The sequence below is a fragment of the Glossina fuscipes genome, unplaced genomic scaffold (genome assembly GCF_014805625.2).
Source record: "Glossina fuscipes isolate IAEA_lab_2018 unplaced genomic scaffold, Yale_Gfus_2 1, whole genome shotgun sequence".
Classification (NCBI taxonomy): Eukaryota; Metazoa; Arthropoda; class Insecta; order Diptera; family Glossinidae; genus Glossina; species Glossina fuscipes.
The window spans coordinates 35,708,051-35,732,814 of record NW_023998415.1 but is presented as its reverse complement, the minus strand read 5'-3'; the positions used below and the strand labels follow the sequence as shown (position 1 = coordinate 35,732,814).

The following is a 24,764-nucleotide window of genomic DNA, read 5'->3' as shown; positions in this document are numbered from 1 at the left end:
GTAGGTATGCTAGTGAACTGATATCTTGAATACTAGATATTAGAATACAACTGCGATTATATACAAGTATGTGAATTATCATATATGTGCGTGTGTGGGGGGGACTTAACATTGTTTAATCTTATTAGCATTACCTAACCTAACTAACCTAATTCAAGTTAAGAATACTTTGTATGTATATATGTTGAAAGAACTCTTCAAAAATCGATCAAATCACAAGTAACGAATTCAAATGCAGACTCTAAGAGAAAGAAAAACATAGGAAAATTACAGTTGATGATGATCGAATCTTATATACCCATCATTGACTAAGAAAATGGAAAAGAATTAAATTGAAATGAAATTATATTCATTATTATATTAAATGGGCGTGATCACTTTCTCTCAATTTTGTGAATATAGTGCAGCATCGCGCGTAGAACGTACGCTCATACGCTTGCGTGCATTTAGTTGGTGTAGTGTATGGGTAGTGAGCAACAGAGGTGTTCTCAGTTTACGTGGTTATGTGGGCGTATGTTTAGATCGATTTGACCAACTTTCAATAACAACCTGCTTGCAAGAGGCTCCAGACTGATAGATGGACGTGTTTATATCGATTCCAAATTTGCTGCTGATGAAGAATAAATATGTTTTGTGGCGTCTCTGCGGCTTCCTCCTGGGTTAACTATAAAAACTAAATGTTTTCAACTATTTAGATAAAGTTTCAAACTTGCTGCTAGAAGCCAGGATACGCGTTTATTTCTTATAAGCTTTTGCTTTTGATGATGATGTTGATGGAATTTTTCTCACACATCCAGGTGGGATATGGACACAAACTAAATGCATCCTATTTAGCTGGCGATTATTAATCTAAAAATATTATGAACAATTTTTGGAAAATCGAATCGATAAAAAAGTAAGAGGAATATAAGCCGGGAAATCGAGCGCATTAGAGGTGTAACAGTGAGAACAGAATGAATTAATGAATGAATGAATGAATAGATATATGTGACATTCAGGAACTTTATAAACAAGAAGTTTCTTAAGGTAGATGGATTTGGATCGTGACATTTGAAGAGAGTAAAGTCAATATATAAATTCCTATAAATAAATAGTTCTTCTAAAATAGTAGAATCTAAGCTCTTGTGAATTCGCCATTTAGTAGCTTAAACCTAATTTGAAAAATATTGCTATTACATCTGGCAATTGCATCCACAATGAACAAAGTGTTGGCTATCCCGGGTGTGTTAGAAACACAAGTAGTCGCTTAATCACTGTCAAAGAAGTGAACATAAGTTAATCTTAATAAAGTGTATAAAGACAATAGTGAGGAGACCTGATACAGTCAAGTGAGGAGGCATCTACGTCAATAAAGCAAGTCCTAGACGCTTGGCTAAATTTGTGCCGGTTTCTCGTAAACGTTCCAAGCTCTTATACTTATAGCGTCACATAAAAGTGACTGGGATAAGATTTATTTTGCACCTTCTAATCCATTTAAATGAGAAACGAATTTAAAAAAATTTAAAATTTTTCAATGATTTATTATATATTATGTTCAATATTTACTTCATGTAAAGGATTCGATTGATTATAATAATTTTTTTCAAGTTTTGCTTAAATCACTTTTTTTATTGAGGACGATTTCGCTTAGAAAATAATTACAAAAATTTGTAAATTTTATTACATGCCACACCATTTGGGTTTGTGCGGATGCATACAACAGCCAAAAGGACTTGGGATAGACCGACTCTTTGTATACCAATCGATTGATTCAGAATCAGTTTAATTGTATATTTGTTTGTCTGTCCATTTGTCCATCTAATATCTGTATACTTGTGTTCAACCTAAAGGCCATCATTTTTGAAATATATTTTATTAATGAACTTTGGTGTAACGACACGTTTTTTGCCCAAAAAGACGAACGACTTATTTTGAAAAGCCATGGCATAAGTGACAGTATTAGGGGAAGTGGCGTAAAGTACGTAATGACTAAAGTTGTTTTATTTGTTTTCATTTACTCAGTAATATGAATTTTTTGCCATCTTGTGATATGCAATTTCAATTTGAATTATTTATGCTGACTATTTTATATTATATAATAAAATATTACAGTATGAAAAAATTGAATTTGCAATGCATGCATACAGCTTCAACTATATGTGATGATATTGTCAGATAGAAATAAAATCAGATGTGAAAGATTCGCTAAACTAAACCAAAAATATATCAGATTTCATTTAATTTAAATTCGACTCACCTTAATCCGTACGATTCCTAAATCGCAACACCTTCTCTCCAAGTAATGTAGAAAAGAGGAAAGTTGAAGTTTTTTTTGAAACTTCATATAAAACATATCGTTACAACCCGCAAGCACTTCCCGTCAATCAATTTGTTTAAAACACAAAATAGTTATTACAAGAGATGGTATATATTATTAGCTTGCCCCACCTACTTTAGCATCTTTGGTCCTTCTCAAACTCTGGCTGCTTTAAAATCGTTCAGACTGGATAATGAAATCAAAGTCCTCGACTATATTGAATCTTCAAATCAAATCTATTTCAATTTTTATAATTCCGCTCCACGAGCTGATCGCTTTAGCAGTCAGTGCTCTTCATTTCCTATGGATGTTTTCTAGTAATTTATAATAAATCATATGTTAGATGTGACAAGTTCCGTAAAACTTTTGGTACACAGTTGACCTTGACAAGGACCGTACTAGCAGCACTTTCTTTCATCGCAATTAAAGCGCCCTTGCTTTAGTTTAAAACTTTTTCCTGGAAGCTCAGCACAGATTTCACCGCAAGACGCCAAGACGCAAAACTGGCATTATTTTTAATGTAGAGTCTACGTGCATGCAGAACCGCAAACGACTTTTCAAACCTTTCTTTATACAAATAATCGGACCGTACAGATTGAAAAATTCAACAAGAAATATTATATTATTTTGTCTAATGGCTTAACATCAGTAATACAGTAATAGAGAGACAAATGAATCTGAAACAAGATAACATTTTAACATTTGATTACCATTCGGAATATCTGCTTGAGAGAAGAGCAAATGATTAATCCATACCTGCAGTCCACAGGATTTTTCGCACACATCTAAATCTTTCCGTGTCCCCCGCTTCCCATCAAGTGAGACCGCAATTAACTGATAAGACTTTACACTCTACACGAAATCGTCCTATACGTAGCTTAGATTAATGATTTTATTGATAGACAGAATAGTTTACATGCGGGGTAATTAAATTTTTTATGTTTTTGTATGTTCGCATCGAACTACGAACTTATTTACTCGAAATTTATATGAAGAGTCCTGGCTCGGATTCGAAAAGCCCTCGTTAACGAAAACAGCTAAATACAATTCCAAAAATTTCTTGTGAAAACTGGTTCTCCACTACGTATACATATAATTTTTGCACTTATCATAGAAGAACGACGAGATATATGTATGTATATATACACTCTGAATAACCATCAAATTCTAAAACCAATTAAACTTGCCCATCTGTCTGTTGTGTGATGAAGTTATTGATTCCAAATTTGGCAAAAATCTGAAAAGCTCTTACACGCTGGTTGGTATTGAAAATGGGACAAACACATGCTCAAAACACATGTGCATAGTAAAGCGGAAACTAGACATATATCTGTTTCTCTAAAGAAAAATTTTAGATTTCTTTGCTGAAAGTTTTTATAATTACTTTGTAAAAAAATTGGGAAAAGCGACCACACCCACACAAGGTTATAAGTGATCAAATTTTTATTCTTTCACTCTTTTTACGTGTTCCGCTTATTGCCCATAACGTGAACAAGACAGAATATTGAAAGCTATTCTTTACATTTCTGACAGTTACGTGTACCAACTCTCGCCAACTGTATTAATTGGCGTAATAAATATGGCGGATCCCATAAGACGTTAGGTTCATTTCCTCTTAGCATTATAATCACCTGGGTATCAAACAAAGAGACTTGGGTAGACGTTACAACGTGGCGGATTAATTTTTCTTTACGATCCCGTCGTTATGGGCATTAAACAAATGGACTGCGAGAATAGACATAGACAGGATAACGATAATGAGTGTAAAAGATTCGGCTGTGACCCAAATATAATTATTTTACATGTTATTTAATTTTACTTAAATATTTCGGGTTCTATTAGTGATGATAGCACACAAAGTTTACCCAAATAATACAAACAATGCAAATTAATTATATATATAAATATATATATATATATATATATATATATGTATATTCTACGATGATTAAAGTGATTGATTGAATGGTCCCAACGCATTACACTCAAGCCGAAGCCGTATCGTGAGCGTCGTTTTATGTTATTAGTCAGCATTGATTCATTTGTTAATAACTGATTGGCTAAAAAGAAATTCAAACTCAAACGCTTGACCTATAAAAAATTTTAACATCTAAGTCATCTAAAATATTTCCCATAGGCATATATCATACAGCATTTGTTATCCATTATAATTTACAATAATAAATTTCTCCGTACAGTGTTGATACCTCGCCCCCTTCGCGCCTTAATTGCTATTATATCAAGTAGATATAAGGATTTTTGCAATAACAATCACAATCACCAGTAACGCTGATAACAACGAAAATCGCATTTCTGTAGACTCATCTAATATGCATGTGATTTTTATTTGATCGACTGCACAATTCATCGATTCACTCATACGCTTCTTTGTTGGGTTTTTTTTTTTTTTGTTTTCTTCTTCTTAGCATTATTATTATTATACGTGCATATCTCTATGGAAATAATTTTTCATAGATTAAAGCATATATAATTTTCTGTGTCTCTCAGTAGCTTAATTAAAAATCGATTTACACGATTGCTTTGATTTTTATTTAATTACGTTTAATTTTCAGTTGCACTCAAGCTTCACATAAAGAGAGAACACAATACACGTAAGGCAGCTGTTATTCAAGCCGTTGATCAAAGTAAGGTCTTCTGTTTGCTGAGAAAAAAAAAAAAGAAAGAAAAAAAATCAAACCGAAGAAAAAGTAAAAGTTTTACTGCACCATTTTTTTTGCACAGTCATGATCTTATGAAATCTTTTATTTGCAAAAGAAGAAAGAAACAAAAAGAAAGATGGGCGAGAGATACGAAAAACCTAAAACATTTTCTATTATCGTGCAATTTTTCGAAATTGTGATCTGATTTCGATTTGATTGGATTTAATAATAAACTATTATTATTATTATTATTATTATTATTATTATTATTATTGTTATTATTATTATTATTATTATTATTATTATTGTTATTATTATTATTATTATTATTATTATTATTATTATTATTATTATTATTATTATTATTATTGTTACTCTTATTATCAAATTAGATTATAAATTTACGTTGACTGATCTTTTATAACTTCTTCAGAGAGCAATCAAAACAGAAAACATATATGTATATGTGCGTATAATTTTCAAGTCAATTTGGTATTTTTGGCCCTCCTCTCTTCGGATGCATTTCTTAATCCTTCTAATCTTGCATTTTGCATAATTTCAGTAATTTTCATAGATTTCTTCTAAACCGTTTAGTTTTTTTTTTTTTTTTTTTTTTTGTTCAATTTTCTCGTTCTAGTACCGAAATTGCCTGCATCAACCTGCTTGAATTGCTTAGGTTGGATACAGCAAATATTTGCATTTAGCTATCCATACACTCAATGAATTCAAAAGTTCCGGTCAATTCAGGTCATATTTTGTTTCATCAAAAGTTTTGAGACAAAACTTAGTAGTAGATTCCCAATCACATTAAAATGACATTGATGCCTTTAACATGTAATTGTAGGCGATCTTAAGTTTATGCTCGAATCCAATAAACACAATCTCTTCACAATGCATTCGAGTACGCTCGGCATACAATTGCAACTGACCATGATGCTGCTATTCGATCTTGTAGTAGTTCGTAGTAAAATCAAATTTCGTATAAAGTTAGCTGCTGGTCCGCTTACTGCGATGCTCGTCCAAAATCATTCGATCGACATCGACTCTCTTCCTTCTGCTCGGGCGTCAGGCGAACTGAAAATACAAGTGATGTGAATACAATTTAGTTCAGTTTTTTCTGCCTGCGACGCCGTAAGATCCCGCAGGAAAAGTAGAAGCAAGCGTTGCGTCCGCATCAAATACAAGACTGTTCAGATAAAGCATTCTTACGCTCGGATACGTCAGAAAAACTTATTGAGAATTAAAAATCAAACCATCAATCAATTACGATCATCCCAATGAAGTGCACTCTGAAACTCTGAAGTGAACGATGATTGTTGCCAAACCGTCCTGTCCTTCCATTTAAATTATGTATATTTGTAAAACTTTGAAATGCTTTTCTTTTCTTCTATTTATTTATTTGTTTTTTCTTTTTTGTATATAGTAAAGTAGGGCACAGGCCAAAAGTGCCGTCAACTTGCAATTGTTTTCTAAGCCCATATCAAATCAAAATCGAATTGCTTATTTAAAATGACAATCAAATAATTGTTGCATCGTAAAATTGACGCGCATGAATTTCATAATCCATAAATAAATCACTGCCATATGCTACGCCTTCTATTGAAATTGTCAAAATGTTGGATTTTTTTTTTTTTTTTTTTTTTTGTTGAGTAAAATGTAATTGTATGTAGTTGCATGCATATAGCAAACACACAGTCACATCTGCGTTAATAAATTCTCTCAGTCTAAGAACATTTCTATGTCAGTTGTTGGTTTTGAAAGCATTACATTCGCAGAAATTGTCCTAAAGAAATGTTTCGAACAAGCAATGACCTTTTCACTCGACCTCACTAACATAAACTTAAACAACATCGCCGAATCGTTTGGTATTTTAGTTAGACTTGTCTAAGTCATTTTTACTAATTTGTAGAGGCATACAGACGGTGTAAGTATGTATTCTAACTTGGTAGGGTATAAAGAAGCCTTGAACTTTATAAAAAAAAAAATAAATAAATAAATAAAAATAAATAAAAAAATTCTTTTATAATTAAAAAACAAAAAAAAAAAAATCTTAATATATATAATAAAATTAAATTTTAGAAACTTCCCAATGAAAATATATGAACAAGATTCGATTAAGAGTCTTTTCTGATTGTTCACATCGCCTTTCAAAATACTTTTTATATAAGTAACTGATACAAACTGATATTCATAACAATGCTGGTAATTTTATTTGATATCCGTGTTATTTCGTTTTTTATTTTTATATTTTTTTTTTTCCAAGTTTTTTTTTTTTTTTTTTTTTTTTTTTTTTATCTTCTTGTTTTCATTTATAACTAAATGTAATAAAATTAAATGACATATTAAATTAACTCGGCACGACTACTGTAACAAAATTAAAGCCACATTTATTGCAATACAGATATGCAACGACGACACACCATATATAGCACATTATTATGAAATGTAAGCGTTCTTCTGCTGTTTACTAACTAACCTTAAGTGATAGAATAAAATTCATATTAGCAAATAAAAAAGAGAACATATTTAAAAAAAAAAAAGAGATAAAAAAAAAAGAATATGAAGAAGAAAAACAGAAGAAGAATAAAATCCGCTAATGCAGAAAAAGTCAAGGTCGCAAGCTTTATAGTAAATGCTTTGAACAGATAATTTGTTGCGTCTTCACGTCTCTCTTTCTTCCTTCTCTCTTTTAATCTATCTCTTTCCTTTTTTTTTCTTTCTGTCTGTCTATCTATCTATCTCTTTCTCTTTTACATCTCTCGAAACGTATAGATATATATATATATATATAGCATTTAAATTATTGTTGTAATTGCTAAGCAAATATATGCACAGAGTCACTTAGTCATTCAGTCAGTCATTTAGTTAAGCAAAGAGTTAAATATATGGTACACGTAGACGAGGCTTGAAGACAAGTGGCAAACTCGTATATCAGTTAAATATATACATATATATATACATATACAGGCTTAAAGAAGTATAAAAAAAAGCACACACACACATACAGATATATAACTATACATATCTAGTTGTATATATGATATATCGTACTGTATGTTAGAAATCTAATTAAAATTAATTAAATTAAATTAAACTTAAAACAGTTAATATAAATTTATGTAAAATGCTTACAAAACGCAAACACATGTAAATCTTAGTAAGTATACAAAACTCAAGACGATTAAAGTGGCTTATGTAAGTAATCCAGATGGAGGTGAAGAGTTCTCCCATTAAAAAGTTAACGGCCTATAATGAAGAGGAAACAATATATATGCATATATATATCCCTTACATGTGTATGGCATATATTACAAGAATGTGTATGTATTTATTATAAACTTGTTGATGGGTGTGGCATTCTATTGGCCAAACTATTCACTAATTACATGTGAATGTAATCCTTTCTGGGAAAGCAAAGAAACACTAAAGGCTTTTAAAAAGTAATTTGAAGCAAAAATGCTCATACAAAAGCGAAAAGAACGAAAAGAAAATCAAAAAGAAAAAAAATAAAAATAAAAAATAAAAAAGAAGCGCTAGTGACCTCTTTTATTCACTGAGCTTCGTAAACCGCTCAAGTATTTAGCGGCAAGCTTACAATAGGCTTTACGATAAGCCATCTCTTCTAATCGCTACTACAGACTTATAATTAAATTGCAATTATACACGTGATCCAGTTAAGCTACATTTAATAGCTCTATATATTGCTATTTACTTTAACTCGTCTGTTTTATTTTTCTTTACATTTTCATGCCTTATCTTCTCTATCATTTTGAAAATGGGAAAAATTAAACGTAATATTTTGCAAGTCATGGGAAATGTAAAATTTTCATAAAGACCGAACTCATTTGGATAACACAAGGCTAACAAAAGACAAGTGCTTTTGGAAACTAATTTAAAAAATTTGATTAAATATATTTTTCTTTTTTGTATCTATATCTAAAAAAATATTAAAAAATACATATTAAAAAAATACATATATCGAAATGATATTGTTAATGAAAATTTCTAAATCAATTTCATTTCAGTCGTTTTTTGGCCGCACTTATAATAATATTGCAGCGATTGCCGGTTGTAAGAATAACGGAGACTGCGTGATTAATAAAAAGAATCGTACTGCTTGTAAGGCATGCCGTTTACGTAAATGTCTGCTGGTGGGAATGTCGAAAAGTGGTTCACGGTATGGCCGCAGATCGAATTGGTTTAAAATTCATTGTTTGCTGCAAGAACAACACACCAGTGGAAGTTCAGCCAGCAGTGGGGCTAGCAGCGGTGGTGGTGGTGGTGGTAGTACAAATCCAACAAATGCGAATAGCTTAGAACAATTGGCCCGATTACATCAAATACATGCCCGCCAAACATATCAAGACAAAACGAATCCATGCATAAAGTCAGCAGTCAATGTATCCAATATAGCAGCAGCAGCGGCCGCAGCTGCTTTAAATATACCAGGAAATTCTTGTGCAACGTCTACAACAGCAACGGATTTAACGAATTTTCTGAACGCTTCTGCCAAATTTGTAAATGGCAATGCCGATAATCCTGTCAATGCCAGTGAAATGCCAAAATCCCGCCTTAGTGATACGCCCAGTGATTCGGGCGCATCCTCAGCCGGCGATCCTACAGATGAGTGCACTAGCAATACTAGCACAAGGCCACCGTTATTACTGCATTCAGAACGTAATTGCAACTCGGCCCATCAAGCATTGGAATTAAGTACCAACGGTGATGAGGCATGCGATGGCGATGAACGTGAACGCAAGCGACAACAATTTCTACAAATATTTCGTAGTCATTCCGAACCGTTAAGAAGTCCTTTTGTATCATTTGCCTTAAGTCTACCGCCTCCGTTATTAGCAGGTACTCCACCCACTTATTTACAACCCGCCTATAAAATTGAAAAGAATTCAACAAAACCAGAAGGTATTCAAGATGAGCCCATAGATTTATCAATAAAATCGAAACTGAATGAAGATCAGATATCGTCTTTGAAGACTTCTGAAACGGTTATTAAAGCCGAAGGAGTCATAAGTAAGGCAACAACACCTTTGGACTTGACATTGGTACGAACCACTCCCACATTGACCGGATGAAAAACTAACAAAAAAAAAAAAAAATTAAAAATTAAAAATTAAAAATGAAAAGTTAAAAGAAGAAAATTATAAAAATTTATTTGAGAATTTAAAAAATTGCCTAAAACTAGGCCATAAGAAATTATCAAATAAGAAACAAAAATAGGACGATACTTTGACTAATTGGACAAGAAATTAAAAAGCAAAAGAAATAGTAAAAAAGAAAAGAAAAGAGGAAATAAATAAACAAAACGAATTATAAACTATGTACAAAGGGCAAAATTTCTTCTAAGTGACGGTAAAATTGTTTCCGTTTTGTTATACAACGTATATTTTTAGGTATCAGTTTAATTAGCAAAAGCTTAGCATACTTTTAGTAAAATATAGAAATTTTCTAAATAGAAAAAATGTTTTCTCCCTTAGCTTAATCGCTTTTTTATTATTAATATTATTATTATTATTATTATTATTATTTTTATATTTATATAATTAGTTTTAAAAATTGTTGTTTATTTTTAAAAGAAATCAATTTTTGTTTTTTACTTATGTACACACTTTTTTTTTTTTTTTTACACAAATCTTAAATTATCCTATTTATTATTATTATTATTTCATTGCTTCGCTATAAGAGGAACTTTTTATATTCAATATAATTTAAATAAAAACTTTAGTAAATTGAATAAATTTATGAAATTTCTGATTACGCCCGTATACGTATGCGTATACGAGTGCGTGTGTGTGTGTGTGTGTATGTTTGTTTTCCGTTTTTTGCAATAGAAACAATAATTCCACCGCAATTCCTTTCACTATTTAGTCAGTTGCAACTATTCTTGCCATCATTCAAACACAACAGATTTCAAACTTAAAAAAAAAAAAAAAAAAAAAATTTCTTTTTATTATTTAAAAATTTTCTTTTTCCCTTGTTGTATAAGAATTTTTAATGTTAACTTTGTTGTCAATGTTTTGTTGCTATTGTAACGTAGACATATTTCATTTTACTGTCTATAAGTCATCTTTTCGTTATTGTTTTGTGATTGTACGTTGTCTGTATTCTCTTCGTTCTATCGGTTTAGATCCCGCTGACTTGATCGGCCGTCTGCTAGTTGACATTAAATCATCTTTTAAGTTGTACACAAGTTATACTTGAACTGACTGAACTTTATTTAGCCATCAATACTACATTGGCAGTTGCTATAACTGTCTTGATGTAAAGTTGTCAAAATGCTTATAGTATATAACAACTTTAGGAAAGGAAATGGAGAAAAGACAAAAGCTAAACAAAAAAAAGAAAAAAAAAAAACTAAAATTAAAAAAGAAGTAATAGAGAGAATGCTACAGTCGTTCACTACGAAAGTTACATTCATGATTAAGTAACGCATTTTTGATTGCAAGTCAACGTGATGCCGTCTCTTAACTTTTCCTTCATTTTCCTTTTACCACTAAGAAAGCGGCGCGGTATAAAAAATCAATTAAACCACCTGATCAGAACATGTCTTAGTAGAAACCGAAAGAGTAGCTTGAACACATGAACACAACATAACTTTCACTTTATCCAAAATTTAGGTGAGATGATAAATTCACAAAACTTTCGTACACATATCGATTCAAATATGAACAGCTATCAGATAACGGTTTTTCCTAAAACTACTTCAAATTCTTATCGCATTTCCAAAAAAAAAAAAAAAAAAAACGAATATGAACTTACCTTGAATGAAAGAATTCAAAAGAGGGCCACACTAACTCAACTCCGAATTCTATAGATCCCAGTTAATATAACTTATGGATTATTTGCGCAAGAAATGTTCGGCTTTAACCGGCGAAATGATTATTTGCCTTTGACTTAATCTATGAAAACGAATTTGAAACTTTAGTATTGACTTTATCGCTATCTTTCCGTCTTCTCTTCTCTCTCTTTCTTTCTTTCTCTCTCTCTCTCTCTCTCTCTCTCGCTCTCTGCGATTTTTCGCCAACTCAGTCGAAGTTCTTACGATGTTGTTTAAAATTTTTTTAATTTATTTTCTTTTCGGTAAATGTAAACTAATACTCGCCTTAAATCGAAACTGTTAACATTCGAACGATAGACGGACGGATGGGCACGTTTACGTTCGTCAAATTCTTAAACTAATCAATGACATATTTGCTCTATGAAGAGAGTCTAATCTTAATCCTGCAGTGGATATTTTTAGTGTTTTGATTTGAACGTTGAATATGAATAAATTTGCTACACATTTTACGTGAAAACTCGTCTTTATATCACTGGCAAACAGTCTGTAATTAGTCGCAAGAACAATTGATACATCATGTAACAAATACCATTGACAATTGTTTAATCGAAATAGTTTTTTATTCGAAAAAATAACTTTTGGTTTTTTAGTTTGTTTTTTTTTTTTTTTTTTTTTTTTTTGTCCAGCTATGAAATAAGACCACCTACTGAGCAGCTCTTCTTCTCGCAAAGAAATAAATTTATGTCACATATAAGCATTAGACTTGCTAAAAAAAAAAAAACAAATTAAATAAAATAAAAGTGTACACACATGTTATAATATGTACATATATATATATATATGTATATATATATATATATATATATATTTATATATATATTACTAGTTTATATATTATTTGTTTCACCGATGGTACTGTTTACTATTGCTCTACTGTTCAATTCAGTTGTCAGCAAGCGCACCGAGGAGTAGTGATATTGCAAAAAACTTTACAATTCAAATATTGTGTGCGGCATAAGGTATATGAAGACACATGCATAGTAAGTAAGCTTACACTTGTTGCAACTATCTAGAGACAAAGAAGGAATAGAGATAAAAGGAAAAAGACAGAGAAGACATATATATATATATATATATATATATATATATATTTATTCATTTATTTATCTATTTATTTATTTATTTATTTCTTTATATACGCAGCCATGAGCACATGAATAGCACAAACTTGCAATACATTGTTAATAAACATTTTTAAACAAATTAATAAATAAAAGATTTTATTATTAGTTGACAACATTGTTAAGCGGAATTATTTATCATTTTTTTTTTTTTTTTTTTCATTCTTTGTTTTTCTCGGTTAGTCAATCTTTGAATCCTAAATGTATTATGAATCTGGCCACAACCGTAGCATCAAAATTAACGCCATTTATACTATGACGAATTAGTTTGAACATAAGTTTGTATGGTTAGGCATCACACAGACAGATGGACAGACAAGTTTGATTGATTCAAAATGTGAGCCTGAATCCATTAACATAATATACCGTGGGTCTACCTTAAATCCGCACACACTTAACATACCCATGTACCTTGCACAAGCGGTGTAGGATAGAAAAATAGTTTAGTTGTAATTTATGAAGAAAATTAATTTCGTGATCGTAACTGCTACCTTTTGAATGCATTATTAATTATTTATTGTTCTTTCGTCATAATGTTAAATTTCAAGTTTTCTATACCTTATGTGTTTGTGTGCAGATGTGTTGCAACGCCTTTGAATCATTTTATGATTAATTCTAAGCTTGCGGGTCTTATTTTGCAACATTTTTAATGAAATTTGGTATACCGGCATGTTTTGGCTCAAGCACGAGCGCAGTTGAAAATGGCTCAGATCAGACCACTTGTTCGACCGCTTCCCGTATAACATCTAATTTTAAAAAGTCGTTATATGCGGAATGTAGTGTGGTATGATGTCCAACCATACCGTGTTCACTTGTTTTTTTTTTTTTCTATCATAAAATTTTACATTTTAAGGCATGGTTTCAATACAACATCGTACACTTGACACCTTCATATATATTATAGACGAGGTTAGATCGTATTATTCTATATTGTATCTTGTATTTAATAAATAAATGAATAGGGAAGCTTCGAATAATACGGTTTAGAGCTTAATTTTTGTCCCACGGACACGACAGGAGTAAACGGACGGACGAAACCTACTTACCGAACGGGCGGATCATAAGTCCTTGGCCATCCTGTGGTCCCCTCTACGTATGGTCTCCTTCGGCCTGTGATTTGTAATGGGGGACACACCTCTTTTCCAGTTAACGATTTTTGAGCTATTTCTGTGTCCAAAGAATTTTCATACCTTTGGAATTTTTTTTTTACATTTGCGAACATTTTCATATACTTTTACCTCTAATTCTTTCTTTTCTTTTTTATATTATATAAATCTCTTACCAAATCTTTATGTTTATACTTATACGGAAGTGCATGCTATTTAGATGTCCATGGCTGCGTGTATATGTATATATATATATATATTTGTATTTATATATAGACCAAAACTAGTATGTGGCGAATCTTTTTTTCCTTTTGTACACAATTGATAAACAATGAAATTCAATGCAATCGTTTAGAATTCAATTGAATTTTAAGTACACAGTGATCTATAGCACACAAAATCCCACCATCCGTGCACACACATAAGATTAAAAAACCTACATAGACGCATTCATTTGTCTAGCAAAACAATAAGATTTTGTATAAATGGTAACGAATTAAAGTTTATGAACCATTTATTTAGGATAGCACCGGAGACAGAAAAGAAATTTTCAACATTTATAAATAAAAAATTTTGAAAAACCAAGCAGACAAAATCTGCCTCATAAAGAACTAAAATCAATTCTGATCAAAATCATTCGTTGTATTTGAAAATGAAAACGCGGGGCCCATCTTTAGCATTCTTTTCGCGTCCGCGCCTCTTTTTATCCAAATTTGAGGAAAGAGAAAAATCATTTAATCTACATGCCCACAGCTAGTGCAGTATACATTAAGTTTTTGAAAAAAACAATGGAGCGCTTGAATGCAAAAGTTCAATTTTCAACTGAAAGAAGCTCTCGTTTATTAAAAAAAATAATGCCTAAGCGAAACTTCTTCTACGGGTTTCCTTCGATACAGATCCTGCAAGAACTTGAAGAATGAAAATAATTAAAATCGTTCAAGTTTATGCTGCTAACGTGCTGGTTGGACAGATATAAAACTTGTTATAGACATGTTTTTTCACCATATTCTGCCGCCTCAGGACCATAGAAAACTCCTTACCATATTTTAATATTCGTTTTCACTTAATGTGTCTCGACAATTTTTGCGACAGAAACGCAACTGTACACCTTAGCTGCTATTATGACATGATATAAAAAACCGGAAAGAAAATGTATAACGCAATAGCCGAGTTTATTGTCGCCACCAAAATCTATATCATAAACTTTTTAGCAAAAGCATCGTTATAAGCTTTCAAATCGCTTTCGGTCTCTTATCCACCTAACCATTGTCTCAATGAACGCATTTTTGTTTGGAAACGGTTTTAAATTGCCATAAATCCCTTCTAAAGAGATCTGTTAGTGTATTAAAGAAGTATTCACACAACAAGTCAAAAATTCGACTGTAACTTCCTATAGGCTGTAAAGGTGCTAATAATATCAACGTGGTGTGGTCCCTTCCGGAAAAAGCATAAAATTTCAAAGAAAAGCATTTTTTTGCGAGTATTGCACCTATCCTAGAAGACCCAAAGCAGTCATTAAGTAAAAATGAAAAATTATTTTATTAAAAAATTGACTGTGGTGGCGACCGAATTTTTCTATTTTCAGAATAAAAGGAGAAATTCATATGTGGTATGTGCTATCCTCTATGGGTAATAAACAAGAATCACGAAAAGTACAGGTGTTCACAGCTTTTATTGCATAGGCATGCGGGTACTGTAGGCGTCTCCTTTCATCTTTTTACATCATTTTCACTTTCTTTTGCAAATTTATTCCTGTTTGCTGGAACAGGAGAAGGTTTATCACAGCTACACAGATACGGTCGGGCAAATGGGCATGCTTAAGGGTATTCCAAATTGCAAGGAGGATTTTTGCAACAGACAGTACATAGGCGGGTAGACGGACAGAGGGACATGCTTAAATCGATTGAAAATTTGATGCTACTTAAGAATGCATGTACTTTGTAGGGTATCTGAACATGTCTTTCGGGGCGCTGCAAACGTTTCGGCAAAATGAACGTATCCCTCATCCTTCGGTGATAGGTATAAGAATTGAAAAGCAGTTCGAAATACAAGCTATTTCTGTTGCTGCTTGTCAAGCATATCGCATTGCATCGATTCTCTCAAAATTGGTTTGTTTGTTGAAAAGATTTGATTTCCATTGAAGGGTAACGAACAAAGAGTACAAACTATACGTCAACAAAGCTTAATGTTGTCCCTTAACGCGTTGATTTCTTCTTGATGTGTAGAACATTAGGCTTACATTGTAAAAAATATTTCACTGCAAACAAGATTAAAGAACGATTCGTATATGTGGGTGAGAGTCTCCAGAAGTTAACTGAAGGCTGTTGATCGCACGTAGCAAACGCTGAAATGCTCGAGGACAAGGGCGCGAGTATGTCAAACTCGATCGGTATCCTTGAGCATCGGCGCCAGGTGGGCAACATTGTGTTTATATATAAATGCAGGAAAAAGAAATTTGTTTACAAGTTAAGTCCTTTAAAAGGCCTACCCCGCTTTGTCAGCAACACCACATGCTAGTCCGTGGCGTTCCACATATGGCACACAAAACACAAAAACCACATGTCATTTTTTTAAATGCCATACCCGGCTTTTTTAGAACTACTTTGGTGCAGTGATCTTTCTCGTCCTTCCAAATGTTTCCTTGTTCACGTTGAACGTACAACATAACTCTGACTTTTCTCTCTCTCTCTCTCTCTCTCTCTCTCTCTCTCTACCTTAACCGTTATAATCCTTCCTAACCATCACCATGACCATATACTACATAATAGATTGCATCCTATAAATGGCTGAGACCTTTTCATCTTACCCTCGTACACATAAACTGTCATCTTCTGGATGGATATATGATCTTTTTTTCTGTTTTTGTTGTTTGTTTGTTTTTTTTTTTTGTTACTTGATTTGTTTAGTTTTTCTTTCGACGCATTCTAGCTTTTTTTGTTCTGTTATAACATCAACCAATTGCTCGTATGTCAGTTTTTCTCCCCGTTGTCTTGTCGTTTTACTGTTGCATATGTATTTTATTTTTTATTTTTTTTTTGCCAATAACAACAATAGCCGTAAAAACATTGTATTAAAGATATTGATTTACTTAGATTTGTGACATGGTTTTATGCATGTATGTGTAGATGAATATATGCGATTATTATCAGCGACACCAATAAAATGATTGCTAGCCTATCTATTCCTAGCTATCATCATCATCAACTCTATGGAGAGGAAACAGCAGCATGTTGCTTTAACTCATTTCTGTTTGCGTTTATATGTTACCGTATGTATGTATGTATGTTTGTTTGCTTGTTTGTGTGTGTGTGTGTGTGTGTGTGTATGTGTGTGTATCGCTTTTATTGAGCGTGTGTTAAAGCGCATAAATGCATTTTTAAAATTTTCAACTTTGAAATGTGAACACACACTAAGTCACAAGCACACACTTACATACATATAGATACATATATACAAATTCAATTTTATTGATGTGATCTCACTGTGCAACAGCGACGATGGCTAATTGTTAGTTTGGGGTTAAGCAAGCTTCACACAAATACATAAACACATGCATGCATGGATGCATGGATGCATGCATGCATGTTGACAAAGTCTCTGGGGGCGTGTTTGTCCAGAGGAGACAGTTTCTGACATTGTAAACTGTTGTTGGCCCGTTTTCTCTATTTATGCTGCTTTGCGACTTTGCGTTTTCTTTGCAAAATGACTTAACACCAAAAATCGTATAATAAGTAAATTTTATAAAAAAACGATTTGTATTATATAGTAATAAATTTATGGGTTTTCTTTTCTTTTTCTAATAATATCTTGAAAAACCAATAGATGCAATTAATGAATTGAATTGAATTGAATTGCGTTCCATGCGTTTTCATTAACAAAAGAAAGAAAAAAATTTCAAAATTTTTTCATATTCATATATACGTGTGCATATATATACATATATATTGTTAATTTAAATAAAATAAATTAATATTCATAGCGTGTGCTTCAAACAATTTCCTTAACTTCCCCACTCATAAATAAAAACTGAACACATGTATGGATGGGCATTCATTTAAGTTACGCGCGCAGTTCTTTCCCTCAATATTATTTTTCCATTTTCAGCATACCATAAAAACAAAAAAAAAAAAAGACTTTAACAACAAACTTACGGTGTAATCAAAACTTAAAACTTACATACCATTGCACCATACAAACGCAAACGCACAGCCATACGCGCACAAACCTATGGAAGAAACTTGAATTTTTTTTTTTTCCTTTTTTTTCCTTTTTTTTTGGGTTTTTTTTTTTTTTAAGGCCTATCACCAACGTAGGTAAGTTAAATTTAGCGTTGCTTTCGTAATGAGAACATAGCAGCCGTATGTAAATCAGGAGGATAATCTTAGTTGATGTCGTCAAACCGCATAATTGATGACATTCTTTGGATCACAAAAATGAAGATAAGATATTTAAATTTGTTCGTTAAACTTTCTCAAGCACAAATCAATTTTATTCCAAAAATGATTTAAATTCGATTAAAATCAATTAAAAAATAAATAAAAGGAGCATTAAAAAGAGTAAAGAAAAACAAATCATTATTAATTCAACTAAAAGTTTTATACATAAATCAAATATATCGGCATTTAGTTTGGAAATCGCGCTGAACCCTATCCACAGATAGTGGATACCTGAGATTCGCATTTAATTGCGCAATATAGTGAATTTACTAGTTTCTTCTCTTTTCTTATTTATGGTCAAAGTATAATCGAATTTTAAATTATTACAACCTGCTGACAAAAAAAATTTGTCAATAAAAATTAATTGCAATTTTATTGCAATATAAAGCAACAACAGAATATAAAGTACTACTTGTGCATGTTGGTGGTGGTGTTTGTAATTTAGGCTCCCAAAACCGTTTTGTTTTATGATTTAGCAGTTAAACATAGCATAAGCAACTGCAAGTAAATGTGAAGAGAAACAAAAACCAAAAAAAAATAAAAAAAGACGAGAGACAGAAGAAACAAAAGGCACAAAAGAACTGTTAACACATGCACGCATATACAAAAACAAAACAAAAAAACAAAAAAAAATAATAATAATAATAAAAAAAAAAAAAATTTTTTTTTTTTTTTTTTTTTCTTTTTTGACCTAAATCGGGCATATCTTGGTGAGTACACGCGTGCAAAATGATATTCACTGAAGAAGTGAAAAAAAAAAAAAGAAAAAAGTAAAAATGAATTCACTTTCCTTTAAGGAAGAAGTTGACGGTTGCTTTACTGTGTAATTTGTGCGGTTAGCGTTTGTGGTGCGCTAATGTTAGCGATGACGATAAAGTTAATGATCATAACAACAATCATGCTTATGATGTTAACGATAATAATGATGATGATATGATGTTCAGATTTACTGGCCGAGCTTGTTCACAGAAAATGTGCAACACGTGCATTCAATATCACATTAAGAAAATCAACTTGATTAGTGGTAACGATAAAACGAGTTTAATTAAAATTAATATTTATTTAAAGTCATACGGTTTCTAATGAGTTGAAATAAGATTTTAAGTTTGTTTTTAAAGCAAAAAAAATAAAAAAATAAAAAAAAGCAAAAAACAAAAAAAAAAAACAAAATAAAAAGAGAAAGACGCCAACTGCTGAGAAATTCGACTAAATACTTACTCTTAGTATTTAGAAATCAAGTAACTTGGGTTTTCCCCTTCTCTCCGTCCATTTACGCGGACGTGACTCATATACATACGCAATCCTCACACACTATCAATATACCCTACAATTCTCAACAGACGCTATATAAAATATAATATATGTAGCATGAAGGTTGTAAAATGTAACAACTATACAGACTTAATAGAAATCCAAGCAAGTACTTGACCTTCAACGTATTTAAAAATAATTTCGAAATGCTTTCGAAATATTTCATCTATGCAACTTAATGGGATCAGCGCTACACTTCTACTGTTTTTCCTGCCTCACTTCATTCGAACAAGACAAATTGTACAGGAAATCAAACGCTCCCAACATATGGAAGGACATAAATAAATATCGGTTAAACTAAGAATTATTAGGAATATTCGCATGCAAAGGAACTTTGGAGACTTATATGGGAAAAAGGAGTTGCAACTTGTTGTGTCAACCATGTCGAATATCGTCAAACCTGGGCAAAAAGCAAAAGAACTTCATAGACGATCCTACTACTGCATCGTAAGATGGATGATTCGCGATTGGTTCGCGATAACCATACCGAAGCGATTTGCTTGAGATGACGTCCAACTCGTTGCAGTACAGAAATTATACAGTGATGGCTGAAAAGTACGAAATAACGGAACTACTACTGCCGCCATATACGGCCAGAGATTAAAAAAAAAGTTACACCAACGAGATTATTTCCGTATTGGTTTCAAGCAAAAGTTTACTGCATCGCCTGTTCGCATGTTTGAAAAGGCAATGCAGTCGAGACCATACTTGCATTCACTTTAACAATCCAGCCGCCTGAAACGCTCTGAAAGAGCATCTAAGCTTGTGTCGGAACGCCTCAACACTTTAAATATGCTGGCAAGCGATTTCAAAACCAACAACGAGATGACTACTTAGGCAACACGCTAGTCCGAAAGGTTTTAATAGATAGAGGAACTATCAGCGAAATACTGAGCAACCATGTCGAAAGGCTAATAACGCGGTGTGGTCCAGGTAGCTATTGGAAGAATAGTGCAAGAAACTATCAAGGAATAACCTATGTTTGATTACTGGTTTCTGCGCGGGACGCAACCGCTTCACACATCATCCGCAAAATTCGAGTCTTCCATTTACCGATATATGCACACACTGCTAGGGGAATGCGCGATTATTCGCAAAATCAGATACCAGGTGCTTGGCAACGTTTTTGCAAAACTTGTTACAAGAAAATACTCATTTTAGAAGCTCTCGATTAAGACTATTCTCTCAAACGATGAATTTAAAAACGTTGGAGGGAATTATGTGTGGAAGATTCTACTCGAAGCAATAGGATGGCATCTAGCCGATATGAAATCGTAATTATGATCTAGACTTTTGCCAGCCCGGCCGGTTCAAAAAAATAGCTGGAATTTGACAATTACAAAGTTATCATACAAGTATACAGTACGCGCAATATCGAATTTCGTATCTTCAATGACCTTACACCAGATGACGTAACTCTCAATGAACTTGGCATAGGCATGTTGATGCGTCCATCCTATTGAACACAGCTAGCGGCTGCCAGAGTATCATGTGTTTCGGTTACTTAGACTGTGGCAGTTAGCGTCGTCCAAACACGAATGTTCGGAAACTCCGACAATTTTAAAGTGGAAGGAATTTTATCGTTGCGGTCCAATGGCAAAAGGTCATCAAAAAAGGGCAGTCCTATATAGTTTCATACGATGTTTTTCTAGTAACTATAACCCAATGTTGTCAGCTTTCCTTGCTGAGCTCAATGCTCAATATTTTAATCCAACTTGTTATAGTTTCAAGTAAGGGAAAGTTTATTCGCAAAACCAATCATTTTTATACCGAAAAATATTTTGGTTCCTTGTAGGCACTTTTGTTTGATAAAACATCCGTGAATATTCAGCTTTATCGTCCAAGTTAACGGATCGGCTGTGACAAGGCAAGGCAATCATTGTTCATCCCCCATCTCCCATCCCTCATTTTTCGCAACGTGAAAAGTTCAAGATTTCCGCGTTTACTTTTCTTGTCTTCTAGAAAGCTCGTCCTCAACTCGACTCAAACGATATAAATTATAGTGTTGCCTAATGGCAATAGCGCTGGCAGTTGAGCTTGAAGAAATCACAGATTAATAAATACTTACAAGCACCTTAACAACTATCTCTTTGTCGAACCCTTCACATTTAGAAGCCATTCTTTGCCAGTTGCATGCCATCGATTTTATTTCAGTGCGAAAGAGTCGCGAAAAAGTCTTTCCGTGGACTGTATATAAGAAATTGAGTGCCAATGTCTTAAACCTTTAGGCATTGCTTCTCATATAGTCACTGTTACGAGTTGAGTTGAGTTAAATTAATCATCTGTGCGGTATATTTTTCATTGTTTATAAATTACCGGTAACTAGCTTTTGCTGCTATTTTTTCATGCTAACATATATAAATACATATTTTGTTAACTGGCCACTGTATGCCACAGAGTATGGTGAACCACCTCCCCACCGCCCAAACTCCAGCATGCCCCCCCCCCCCCCCCTCCTACCCCTGCTCTCGGCACCAACAAGGAGAAAAAACATTAATTATTACTTGGCTCAACTGCATATACCAGAAAAGTAGAGCCTCTCATCATCATCATCATTGTCATCGTCATCGTCATTATCTTCATCATTGCCATCATCGTGCATCGTCATCGTCATTATTATTATGATCATCGTCATTCTCATTTACAGTGTGTTACTTAACAACTTTGCTGTTTCAGTTCAAGGTATCGAATTGATTTATTTACTGGGCTGTTATTTTCGTGGTATATTAAGACTTGTTCACATTTAATTTAATGGTGGGAGGGCGGTAACCGTTATTATTGTTCACCGTGCTCTAAAGGTTTAACTGTGCACTTTGAAATCGAACCAGTGAAATTTGTTTTTTCTTTTGTTGTCTTTTTTTTTTTTGTTTTGCTTTGACTTTAGAAGAAAGTTTAATGGATCTCCATAAATCATAAAAGAAATTGGAGTATGAAGAGCAAAACCATAAGTAATTGGGTAAATATGTATTGGTGTGTGTGTGTGTGTGTGTGTGTGTGTGTGTATACACATCACTGTATGGTATTACGCTTAAGAGAAATTCCAAATCTATAAGCAAGTTAAGCAGCATTAATTATTGGTGCAAAACAACAAAAAACAAAAGCAAGAAACAAAAATGAGTACAAATAAGAAAAGGCAAGTAATCAATAAATAAATGCATTACTCTGAAAACGACATTCAAAGTTTCTGAAAGTAAATGCGATAGAAGCAACAAACACATGACAAATGCTCAACTTTTCAACTTTTTGAAAATCCGGGTATCATTGTTCTAAGACACTATCTCAACTATTATTATTTTGCTTTAAACCGAATTCTTTCTCTATAGTCATTCGTTGAAACAAATGTTTCGCTTATCCACGACTCGGAACTCACCCGGTAGATGTACAATCTAATAAAAAGTGTAGATTTTTTTTAGAAAATGCTAACTCACACAAGTGTGATGATAAGTTTTTTTTCGATCGGAAACGAAAATTTCTTGACGATTTGCTGCTTTTAAGCGAGGTTCTGACGATACTCAACACCGCACAGGGGGATGGTTACATTAGAAAATATCAAAATCTGAAAAATCTGCAAATTATTCGCGATACTCGAAAAGTTAGCTTGCAAAAGTTGGGCCAATAATCTAGAGATATATAAAGACAGTGCGTTCTCGCTCGCGTTTACTTACAGCGGAGCAACAAAAAGCAAAATGACGATGTAGTATGAAGTGAGACCCCGCATCACCGTCATTCTTATTCGTTAGATTTGGCTTCCAACGACTCTTATCTGCCTGAAAATCTCAAAAGGGGGAAAGATGATTTGAATGAAATGATGCAATCCTTGCGGAAATTGAAGCATATTTTGAGAGACTACGCAAGTCGTTCTATGTAATAGGGAATCGAAAGTTTAGCGAAGGTTTGAATTACTTCTAACATTGTTGAAGAAGACTATATTGATTAACGAATACGAATTTTACAATGACAAACGAAAAATTTCTTAGTCAGTCCCGAGACTTATTGACGAATATATTTAACTATTAAATTTCATATGGTTGCCATAACCTCATTCTCAAAGCGTGGTCGAATTCTTCTCTAGATTTGGCAGCAAAATTAGACATACGAACAGAGTGAGTGCCTTAGCTGGAACAAATTTAGTTTTCTGATTTTCGAAGCTTTCCAATTGCAATAAATGGCGTAAACTATCCTGCGGTTTCTGCAGAGCAAGACGGACATAGTTTTCGAATATTATAATGTTATCGAATGAAAAGAAGTCTATAAAGGACATTTCACTTATTTACGGGCAGAAGAAGCCTTCAGAGATTCCCTGAACTATGCATAGCCTTGATCAGCGTCAAATTGTGAATCGATGTAAGCATGCTGTCTAGACAGTCGGCTGCTACTACCCACTTCAAAATTTGGCGAAACCATCGGAAGGTTTTACACGCAGATTGCTATTAAAGATGAGGCCAAATCGGTGGAAAAACACACCTACAATACTGCATAAACAGAGAGCACATCTATTTTTCAAAGGGAATAAAATATTGGTTTCCTGCTCAATACTCACAGACTGTAACAGCTAAACCTACAAATATTTGAACGTTTATATTATATGAGCGATTCTGTAGAATCGGAACAAAAAATTAACAAATCGTCCACGCCTACTCAATTTAATTGTGTGTCATAATTTCAATTGCTTTTCAAAACTTTATAATATGCTTAGGAGCAAACTTGAAAAACCCCATAAATGGTGTACAAATTCTTTGCCAGTTTGAAATTCGTAGTAGATTTCAGCATGTCTCTCTATTCTCCTGCCCATCCGCCCATCTGTCCGTTTGCCCGACTGCGTAGTATATGTCCTAACATCTTTCTCCCTTTGCAAAAAAGAAAAAATCGCCTACAAATTTGCGAAAAGGTTTAAAAATGGCCCAAGCAGGTCAGAGAACACGCCTACACTGAAAACTGAGAAGCCCTTCGCTTTTCATATCTCTTGTGTAGAAGATTCGAT

At 32.9% G+C, this 24,764-nt stretch overlaps 1 protein-coding gene across 1 annotated transcript in view; it reads left to right on the top strand.

The window, feature by feature from the left end:
• LOC119644927 (protein embryonic gonad) overlaps positions 1-10,046 on the top strand; it is a 55,049-nt gene extending 45,003 nt beyond the window's left edge. Inside the window, exon 3 of the mRNA XM_038044671.1 lies at positions 8,982-10,046. Within this exon, the coding sequence (XP_037900599.1) occupies positions 8,982-10,046 (1,065 nt within the window). The remainder of the gene's footprint in view (positions 1-8,981) is intronic.
• The last annotated feature ends 14,718 nt before the right edge of the window (positions 10,047-24,764 follow it).